The sequence below is a fragment of the Etheostoma spectabile genome, chromosome 20 (assembly GCF_008692095.1).
Source record: "Etheostoma spectabile isolate EspeVRDwgs_2016 chromosome 20, UIUC_Espe_1.0, whole genome shotgun sequence".
Taxonomy (NCBI): domain Eukaryota; kingdom Metazoa; phylum Chordata; class Actinopteri; order Perciformes; family Percidae; genus Etheostoma; species Etheostoma spectabile.
The window spans coordinates 19,623,395-19,634,161 of record NC_045752.1 but is presented as its reverse complement, the minus strand read 5'-3'; the positions used below and the strand labels follow the sequence as shown (position 1 = coordinate 19,634,161).

At 38.9% G+C, this 10,767-nt stretch overlaps 1 protein-coding gene across 1 annotated transcript in view; it reads right to left on the bottom strand.

The window, feature by feature from the left end:
* Nucleotides 1-10,767, bottom strand: part of daam1a (dishevelled associated activator of morphogenesis 1a) — a gene marked incomplete in the record, with an annotated part of 41,875 nt that overhangs the window by 7,256 nt on the left and 23,852 nt on the right. Inside the window, 11 exon segments of the mRNA XM_032499811.1 lie at nt 767-935; nt 1,779-1,867; nt 2,196-2,302; nt 3,507-3,591; nt 4,643-4,740; nt 5,248-5,355; nt 6,082-6,336; nt 7,848-8,035; nt 8,405-8,463; nt 9,179-9,317; nt 10,398-10,515. Coding sequence (XP_032355702.1) covers nt 767-935; nt 1,779-1,867; nt 2,196-2,302; nt 3,507-3,591; nt 4,643-4,740; nt 5,248-5,355; nt 6,082-6,336; nt 7,848-8,035; nt 8,405-8,463; nt 9,179-9,317; nt 10,398-10,515 — 1,415 coding nt within the window.

The window sequence follows — 10,767 nt, the reverse complement described above, 5'->3', positions numbered from 1 at the left end:
ACGGTAGATACTACGGCAATAGGGTCGGCAGATAATACGGCATAGTGACGGAAAGAACTATTGGAATCGGGCCGGGGATACTACGCCAGAGGTCCAGTAGTAGATACTATGCATAGGGGTGATAGAGACTAGGCATAGGTCCAGTAGATTACCTGCATGAATAGGTCCAGGGATCATGATGTGTCGAATACTACGACATAGGTCCGATAGATTATAGCTATAGGTCCGAGATACTGGTAATAGGGTCCAGTAGTTATATGGCATAGGGTCCGTAGGATATAGGCATAGCAATAGGGTCAGATAGATACTAGATAGGGTCATAGATATACGTATGGTTCCAGTAGATACTACGGCATAGGGATACGATAGAGTACTACGGCATAGGGTCCGATAGATACTATGGCATAGGGTCCAGTAGATTACTACGATAGGGGTGGACCCTATGCCGTAGTATCTATCGGACCCTATGCCGTAGTATCTATCGGACCCTATGTCGTAGTATCTATCGGACCCTATGCAATAGTATCTACCGGACCCTATGCCGTAGTATCTACTGGGCCCTATGCCGTAGTATCTACTGGGCCCTATGCCGTAGTATCTATCGGACACTATGCCGTAGTATCTACTGGACCCTATGCCATAGCATGTAACTATGTATGTAACTACGTACGTAACTACATCACAAAAGCAGGTCCAGGTTTTCTTAACGCTGGTTTTGCTCTGTTATAAAGGCCTGCGATGTACAGAGCCATGTTGTGAACTGCACCTGTCAATGCTTGACTTGGTGTCAGCTATCTTGTTGAGACTGGACACTTGAAATCCGTAGGCGTTTCCCCGTTGTCCTTTGTTCATGTAGTTCCCGAAGGCCAGAACCACCTCCAGGAGCTGACGCAGCGACCCGCTCTGCAGCAACTCCCTGGACGCGAGACTCAGAGCTGAAACCAAGGAGACAAGGAAGGAATGTCATGTATGTTCACCGAGATTACTCAAATCAATACTGTAATAGTGAATATCTCATAATATGTTAAGCAGAGGATTAGAGCCCAACCGATGAAGGATTATTAATACTAATATCAATATAAATATTTGGTGATTTAAAAATCCAATATTCCAATATTTCGGGCAATATATAGTATTTAAAAAAAACGGAAACACATAACAAAACGTAAACAGATTTCCCTAACATTAGTTATTTGTAGTAATTTATGAGTCCTCAGTAAAATACTATGATAATGTAGTTTAAAAATAAATTTGTTTGTTTTATTGTCCCAAAAGAACAGAGAAACAACAGAGAAATATAAAAATATATTAATGTTCTGATAAATAAACTGTATAAAAATACAAACTTAAGATATGAAACTTAAAGTCCTTTGAACAAAAAGACAATAACAAAAAAAATCCGTTTTTTATTTTATTTTTAAAATTTTCATCTATCAGAATCATTTATTTGTCATTATAAATGATTTTGATAAATTAAATATTTAAACAAAAAATAAAAAATAAATAATGCTAAATATAATAAAAAAATATATTATAAAATAACGTATATAAAATAGATAGATAAATTAATAAATAAATATAAAATAAAATAAAAACAATTATATGTAAATATTATAAATCGGTCGGCCTCTACAGGCGATAAAAAAAACTCACTTTAAAGAAACTTCAAGAGGGAAATTTATGCATTCATAATTACAACATCTACCTTAATTTCAAATGTATCACTCCTCTCTAACATTTATTGGGAACAAATGACCCTTTGGGATAGAGAAGAGTACCTTGGATTTTAGGTTTGACTTCAGCCACTCGTTCAGCAAACTTCTTCTTGAAGTAGAGAGCCTGGAGCCTCTGCTGATAGTGGTTGATGCTGGGGGAACACAGAAGTTAGAAGTTAAAACAGTGAATGACATTGGCAACGTGTGTGTGGGGGGGGGGGGGGGGGGGAGATATTTAGTACATCACTTGATATAAATAAATACCAATGTGATGACATTAACAAACTTCTTTGCAGATTTGTTTAGTTTGACCCCTAAATGCGTGCTTTAGGTCTATGCAACTTCTACACACTTCTGATTAAGCACACATGAAACTTAGTGGCAACTACTTGCTCTTTTTATAACAAACTCTGTTTGTGTGTGTGTGTGCGTGTGTGTGTGTGTGTGCGTGTGTGTGTGTGTGTGTGTGTGTGTGTGTACCTGTTCATGTCATAGAGGAAGCGGTCAGCCTTGGCCATACGTTCCAGCTCATGCTTGTGTTCTTCTAACAGCTCAATGTCACTCTTCTCAGGTACAAACTTCAGGAGCTTCACACAGACACACAAAGATACAAATTGCCACATGTGCATTTCATTTCGAAAAGTTCTTGTTTGTATTTATTTATGAGACATGTTCCAAATTAATATTAAGAATGTTTCAGTCAGAAACAGGCATCATAGTGGCTAAACTGATCCAATATTATTCCCAAATCCTAAAGTGAATTACGCAGCTTAAAGCGTCTACCATGGCACATGTTCATATCGCATTATCAATACAAGTTTTGATGTAGTGCACATAGACAGTAAAAGAAATGGACAATGTGAAGACGTAGATGTGACGTGAGCAACCTGTCTGAAAGCTGTAAGTCTTCTGGTAGCGGTGCAAGAAAAATGTCAATCATTCCCAATCAGCAGAGACGAAGAGCGTAGGTATATGTTAGGAGATAACATAGACACAGGCTAATTACTGCTAACTAACATGCTAGTTAACATTAACATAGGCACAGGCTAATTACTGCTAACTAACATGCTAGTTAACATTTACATAGAAACATAGGCTACTAATTACTGCTAACTAACATGCTAGTTAACGTTAGTAATTAAACCTAAACAGCTAATGTAAGTTCAAACTGTCTGCGAGCTTACCCTGTACTATACGGTAATTCCTCTACTGTGCAATAAGTCGCGGGGTTATGATACAATCGTTACGCTATTTTTACTAAAACATCTGCTACGGAGCCATAACGTGAGATACAAGGTAACGGAGCCTTTTATACGTTGTCGTGTTTCTTTAGAAATAAACAACGGACAAATAGAGTCTTGAAACGCTTCAGATATAAAGTTGTTCACTGTCAAAGTGACGTCAAAATGAATGGAAGTCAATGGAATGCTAATGGCGGGTGAGTGCTAGGTAGCATCAAAATGGCGCCATAGGAGCTACGCTTGGTAGTACGTCAGTACAAAAGCCAGTCACCTGACATTTATAGCCGTGTCCTTTCATTGATTTTATTCAAGTACAAAGCACATTAATCTATATTCCTGTAAATGTGCCAGTGTTAGCCAGCATGCTAATTTTCAACTGTAAACCTGTAGAAGTGGGTGTAAATGAACATTTTTAGATTCTGAAAGCTATAAATGTTACGCACTTCTGATTAAGCACACACGCAACTTAGTGGCGGGTACTCTTTCACAACAAACTGTGTGTGTGTGTGTGTGTGTGTGTGTGTGTGTGTGTGTGTGTGTGTGTGTGTACCTGCTCCAGCATGTCTTTAGGTAAGTCTTCCTGTTCATCCATGGTCAGGATTGCATTGCGGATCTCCTCATTGGTCAGCTTCAGCCTGAAACACAGACATTGGGATGTTTTGTGTGTGTTTTCTTTCGGCTTTTTTGTTTTTTTACATTTCAATGTTCTTTTACACAGCACCTTAGTGGTTTTTGTACAGTATTTTGGTCAGCTTGAGCTGTGTTTAAATGTGCCCGTTTTGTTGGGGTATAGGGATGTATCCGAGAGACATTTATGAAACTATAAAAGACAGATTAACTAGTTTCCGCTGCTGAGGCTTTTAAGTTTAACTGTAAGGAAATGGTTCAAATCAACAACAAGAAATGCCTGTCTCTGTGTTTGAACTTAAGCTGTAACCGAATCTCCAGTTAGTGCTATATGTTAGTGCACCTGTCCACTTGAACTCAAACCTCTGGATTACTCACAGACTGAGATATGGTATTATAAGATGTTACTGGCCTTAAAGACAACACAAGTATTGCATCGAGGCAGCTCATAAAGTTGCAATATATTGGCAGGAAATTCCCCTTAAACAGCAAACAATGAGGTAAATACCAAAGGTAAACAAAGGCAAGTTTATGACACCCAAGTTTAGGATGTTGCATTGTCTATAATGGCCACCAATGTTGCTGTATGTATTCATTTAACTCTTATTCCCCTGGAAAAAAGGCCAAATGTAGCTTTCATCATTCATTCATTTATTCCTAGCTAGGATTGGGCATCGAGGAACCGATTCCTACTTGGAATCATTATAAAAACTTACAATTCCAGTACATTTAAAAAAAAAAAAATTTGAATAATTTAGAGGATTTTAGGATTTGGTTTCAAATCCGATCATCGCTTCCCAAAGCGGCCAGGCGCTGGTTGTGTTGCAGCCTTGGAGCGCTAGTGGGGCTTTATTTTACACTGACTAAGCCCTGTAAAACTGAAAACCATCACTGAATCAAAATCCTCTTATTTGTAAAAATAGGGATGCGACCCGTTTCAACTCCACCCCTCAAAGAATCGTAATCAGGAACCGATAAGAACCGGAATCGAAAGAAAGAATTGCAATTTGAATCAGAGTTGTTAAAATCCAAACAATGTCCAACCCTTTGTCCACTGACCGTGAGAGCAGGATGTTACAGTTCTGAGCTCGGCGACCATCAATTACTGACAGCTCCTTAACCTTCTTCGCTAAAGCGAGTTCGTCCCCAGCGTCCTTCTGTTAACACACACAACAGAGTTAGAAAGCAAAAAGAATGCAATACAACATAGGCAATGCAATATAGGCTATAGGCTAACATTGAAATTGTAACACAATTATGCTCTTAAGATAAGACCTGTTGACAGAAGACTATCTGAGTTATGACTGATACAATGCACTGTGCAAGCGTCTGCATTTCTGAACAGCCTTTGTCAAAATACAACAAATCGAAACCAATCCGCATTTGTTTTTTCATGATGGATGAAAGTTTCGCGGGCAGTGTGCGAACGTGATTGACACAACGCACAAATATTTCGGACTCAGTGTGCAAGGAGCTTTAAGTCTTCTCTTGTGTCTCAGTACATGTTTGATTTAGTGTGAAAAATGAGTGTCTGTGACACAGTGAAAAGACATATATTAATGGATGGATAGATGTGCCAAAGACACACTACACAAGAATCAATGAACATCAAGAGAGAAGGGCAGTGTTGCTGAAGGCATGGTGGGCGTGTCAGGGTGTAGTACTTGTGGTTTCTGGTAGGCGGAGAAGGTCCTCTGGAGCTCGTCCAGATCCAGGACTTTAAACACCTTGACATCGTCGATCTCTTTCCAGATGGTTCCATTTATCTTGTTCTGCAACAAACAAGACCGCAGTTTGACAACATGATGATTCAGGGTCCATTTAACCGTTTTTTTTCTCAGTAATTTCAACTGCATCTCACAGCTGTTTAATCCCAATGAAGATTAGAGGATCAGTATGATGTTGTCCTTTCTTACTGTCCTCTAATTCCATTAACCCTCCTGTTGTCCTCGGGTCAAATTTGACCCCTTTAGAAAACGTCTATATCTGAAATATGGGTTTCTTTTGAACCAAATTACCACATTAATGGATTAGATTCCTTACAACGCTCTTTGCAAACAGAATTGATCATTTTCATTCCTCTGATCTTAACTATTGGTCAAAATAATTCAAAATATTTGTTTTTTTAACTCAAATGTTAGGTATAATTCTATATAAATGAGGGTTGTTGACCAATATGTCCAAAAAGTAGTGTAAAACTAGTGGTAGAAAGGTAATGGTAGTGAAAACTAAAAAAAAAAGGTAAAAAAAGGTTCGCTTTTTGATCCTGGAGGACAACACAAGGGTTAAAAGACCAAAGGCTTTTTCCTAATTTCCATTTCGTACATGGCTTCAAAACAGCAGTTCACAAACCAACGGGTGACATCACTGGTGATACGTCCAATCATTTTACAGTCCGTGGCCGTTACGTGAGACATATTGACGGACTATATGTATATCTAATAGTAAAATTACAGCAGTGAGATCAGTTCCAATGGACCTGGCGGTAGGAAGCGTACCTCGGGCAGTTTGCTCCAGTTGAAAGACTTCAGGGGGTTAGACGGCTGAGGGATGTTCTTCTTCTGGGCAGGTCCTAGTGAAAGTCCGAGTGGAAGAGGTGGAGCAAGAGGAGCCACGCCAAAACCTGGTGGGCCTCCTGGAGGAGGAGGAGGTGGTGGTGGTGGAAGAGGAAGAGAAGAGGAGGAAAACGGGACAGGACCAGGAGGAAATAAACTACCAGAAGTCACAGGGGGTCCACCAGGAACACTAGAAACCTGAAAAGACAACATAATATTATTCATTATGAACAGATGACAAAGGCGTGATCATTGTGAAGCTGGACTCTTGTAAGAAACTGAAAAGAAAAAAAAAATACATATATGTATACTGTATGCATGTATAATGTACATGTATATATACCGTATATATATATGTGTATATATAGAGTATATATATGTATATATACATATATATATTATTCTTTTCATTTTCTTACAAGAGCCAAGCTTCTAAATATGTGTGCATATATGTACAGTATATATGTATATATGTATGTATACTGTATATGTATGTATGTATATATACATATATGTGTGTATATATACTGTATATATATAATACAATAATAGATCATTATGAGCAGATGACCAAGGCGTGATCATTGTGAAGCTGGGCTCTAAAAAAATAAAATAAAAAAATAAAAAAATGTTCTTTTCAGCTTGTAGATGTTTCAAAATATTGCACAAATATGCAAAAGGCTTAAAGACAGGTTGGTGATGTTGAAAAGCTAGCAGTATTTGAAAGTAGCTCATGTCCTCAGGGCTCTGTCTAATCCCTGGGTCGCTGTTTTAGAACGGAGAAAGGGCCGCAATTTGACTTTGTTTTATTTAATATTATCATACCGAATGATGAAAAAAACTTAGCTTTTGCATTCATGTTGTAGGTTTGCATTCCTGTTGTTGCTTTGCATTCATGTTGTTGCTTTGCATTCCTGTTGTTGCTTTGCATTCATGTTGTTGCTTTGCATTCATGTTGTAGGTTTGCATTCATGTTGTAGCTTTGCATTCATGTTGTAGCTTTGCGTTCATGTTGTAGCTTTGCGTTCATGTTGTAGCTTTGCATTCCTGTTGTTGCTTTGCATTCATGTTGTAGCTTTGCATTCATGTTGTAGCTTTGCATTCATGTTGTAGCTTTGCATTCATGTTGTAGCTTTGCGTTCATGTTGTAGGTTTGTGTTCATGTTGTAGGTTTGTGTTCATGTTGTAGGTTTGTGTTCATGTTGTAGCTTTGCGTTCATGTTGTAGGTTTGCGTTCATGTTGTAGGTTTGTGTTCATGTTGTAGCTTTGCATTCATGTTGTAGGTTTGTGTTCATGTTGTAGGTTTGTGTTCATGTTGTAGCTTTGCGTTCATGTTGTAGGTTTGTGTTCATGTTGTAGCTTTGCATTCATGTTGTAGGTTTGTGTTCATGTTGTAGGTTTGTATTCATGTTGTAGGTTTGTGTTCATGTTGTAGCTTTGCGTTCATGTTGTAGCTTTGCGTTCATGTTGTAGCTTTGCGTTCATGTTGTTGCTTTGCGTTCATGTTGTAGCTTTGCGTTCATGTTGTTGCTTTGCATTCATGTTGTAGCTTTGCATTCATGTTGTAGCTTTGCGTTCATGTTGTTGCTTTTCCATTCATGTTGTTGCTTTTTGTTCATGTTGTTGCCTGTGTAATTGTAATGTGGCTTTTCCATTTGAGTTTTAGCTTTTGCGTTTGTGTTGAACCTTCCCGGCCACCGTAACTCACCGAGCTGAGCTGCTGCAGCCGAGCCGACAGTTCTTCCACTCGGAGTCGGGTCTGCTTGTGGTCGTTACTCTCTCGCTCCAGTTTGTCCTTCATCTTGTTCAGCATCACCACCATCTCTTCTTTCTCCTCATTCTTGGCCTCACACTCCCTCTCTTTCTTCTCCAGGCGCTGCTGTAAGTTCTGATGCTCTAGAGAGGAGAGAAGGGGAGACGCCTAGTAACAAGTGACCTCTGGGAAGTTGAGTCAAATAAAGTAAAAAGTAATTCTTGAAAGCAAAGCTGCAGCTCTGAAGACTATATTATAGTGTAAAGAGAAGTACTTCCAGTCTCATGGATGAGATGGTAAAGAACTATGGTTCTGCCTGTGTAGAATGCTACTGTATTGGTCAACAAAGCTCTGGTTTCCACCAAATGGTTCATGGATTAAGCAACAAAACAGGGAAATTATCATTATTGTTGGTTGAAACAAATATTGAAGTGAACTGAGGGACTTGGTACCATCTGGGTTGTTTTTGTTAACAATTTGTGGGATTAGGGTTGTACAGTGGATGTGTTTACCTTTCCTCATTTTATCAGCTTGTTCTTTCCATTGATTGACCTCGTTCTCCTTGCAGAGCCTATAGGCACACAGACATACAGGAAGCACTCCTAAGATTTTGTTTTTGGGCTTATGTCATATGTTGGGGAAATGCACACATTACATATTTTCACATTCATTGGTTTCCTTTTTGGGTGCGTTGCTGTAACGGTTAATGGTGCCGTTTGCTGGCTTCTTTTGCTTTTCACCGACACTGAGCTACCATGCTGTACTTACTTGTGTGTGCACACGGCCCTTCAGTGCCCTTTTATGTGGATAGGCGGGGCATTTATGCTAATTACCATCAACTGTCACACGCTTTGAATTATCGAGGACAATAGGATTCATCATTATAGGAACACGTGATGAATCTACAGAAGAGGATTATTGATAAATTGTATTTGAGATCTGAGTTTAAAGTCAGAATTACGACTTTATTTTCATAATTCTAACTTCAAAAATGTGGCCCTAATTCTCTTCCTTATAAATCTGATAGAGAACTTTCCTCAAGAATAAAAAAAGTTGGTAAATGACGCCCAATAGGTGTGTTACAGTTCAGTTTCTGAAACATGTCTCTGTGTTTTCTTTTCTTATTCGTACGTATAACGTACTTACTTCTTTGGTAACAGTTTATCAAAATAACAAAACAACTTGTTTTAGATATCTGTATCAATGTTGGGTTGTTATAATATGACAGCTGTAGCGTTTGCAGCACTAATGCTCATTTCCCAAAGTTAGGAACCCCGGAGACTTACATGCGTACAATGTTTTTTACGTTGAAGTCCTCCAGCGGAGCGACATCGGGGTTTTCACCTTTGTCCGTCTGCAGAACCAGCTGCTGGACTATCCGGTCCAACAGCACCCAGTACTGAAGAGTGTTGCGGTTCTGCTTACCTGCAGACGGACGGAGACAAGACACTTTACAGATAGAGTAAGTTTGGGGTCCCCTCCTGGAGCTGTTGCCCCCCAACTCAACTTCCGGATAAGCAGACGGAGAAGATGAAGGTGGATGTTACTTGTTGATTTTCCGGTCAATGCATTTTTGTTTTTTACCTTTTGTCTGCTGTGTTCAAACTACACTTCAGAAAGTTTCTTTTTTAAGAGCAGATAATAATAATAATAAATACTGTTTATTGATCCCCAGTGGGGAAATTACAATTTACACTCTGTTTGTTAGAATCACCACACACAGGCCTGAAATACACACACATGCTCAGGACCTATACATGCACTAATGGAGAGATGTCAGAGTGAGTGGGCTGCTAGTGCTGAACCAACGACCCTCCGGTTCCCAACCCAACTCACTATGGACTGAGCCACTGCCCCCCCCCCCCAGATACAACGAAAAGGAGAGTTCATATATATCTGACTGCCTGAATTTGTTGATGAAGACCAGGTGTGACAATATTTAATGATATTGAGGAGGTGATGCATCGGGACGCATCGGGATCTCGAATCCAATGGAATTGTTGACAGGATAATCATAACTGAATTAAATCGTGGGACCAGAGATTCACTCCCCTAGTGATTATCCACGTTATCGACGTTCCTTTGATACTGTTATAATAATAGAATGACTCAAAATTTCAGCTTTTTAAATTTAGAAATTGGACCTAATTTCATTTGAATAAGATTTATTGACATTGATTTCCAAGGATGAGTGTAAAACTAGTAGTGGTAGTGGAAAACTGTCGAAATTATCTAAAAAATAAAGCAACATAAACGTCAATAAGCCACAAAAAAGTCTGACACGGGAAAACAACAAGAGCATGGTCGACGGGACAACACTTTTTTTTAAATTACAATTTTACTTTTTTTTTAATGTGTATTTGACTTATTCTGATGTGTGTGAATTTTTCTTTTGAGCTGCTGTGACAAAGGAATTTTCACCAGCGTGGTACTAATAAAGTATTTTATCCTATTGTATGTTAACACAAGAGTTACAAAAAGCAAGCATCAGACAGGCGGTCTTACGTGTCATGAGGAGACAGTGCTGCAGGGCCGACAGCAGGTGAGGGTAAGCTTCAGTGTGGCTCAGATTTCTCTTTATCAGCTCAAACATCTGGCTGGCACTTTTGGTTTCTATGTGGACCTGATGGGGAAAAAAAGACATTTATCAGCAGACTGACATCAAATGATTTGCATTTTCACATTCAAGTTAACATAAAAAAGAAACGTAATGCTAAAGATAAGCTAGTACACGTGTGCTTCATAATAAAGGACCAATATACTATAAATACTGTACTATAAAATGGCTCCAAGTTTCAGACCTGTGCATTACAATAATGTTTGTGGCGTTTTAGGCCTTTATTAGATAGGACAGCTTTAGACATGAAAGGGGAGA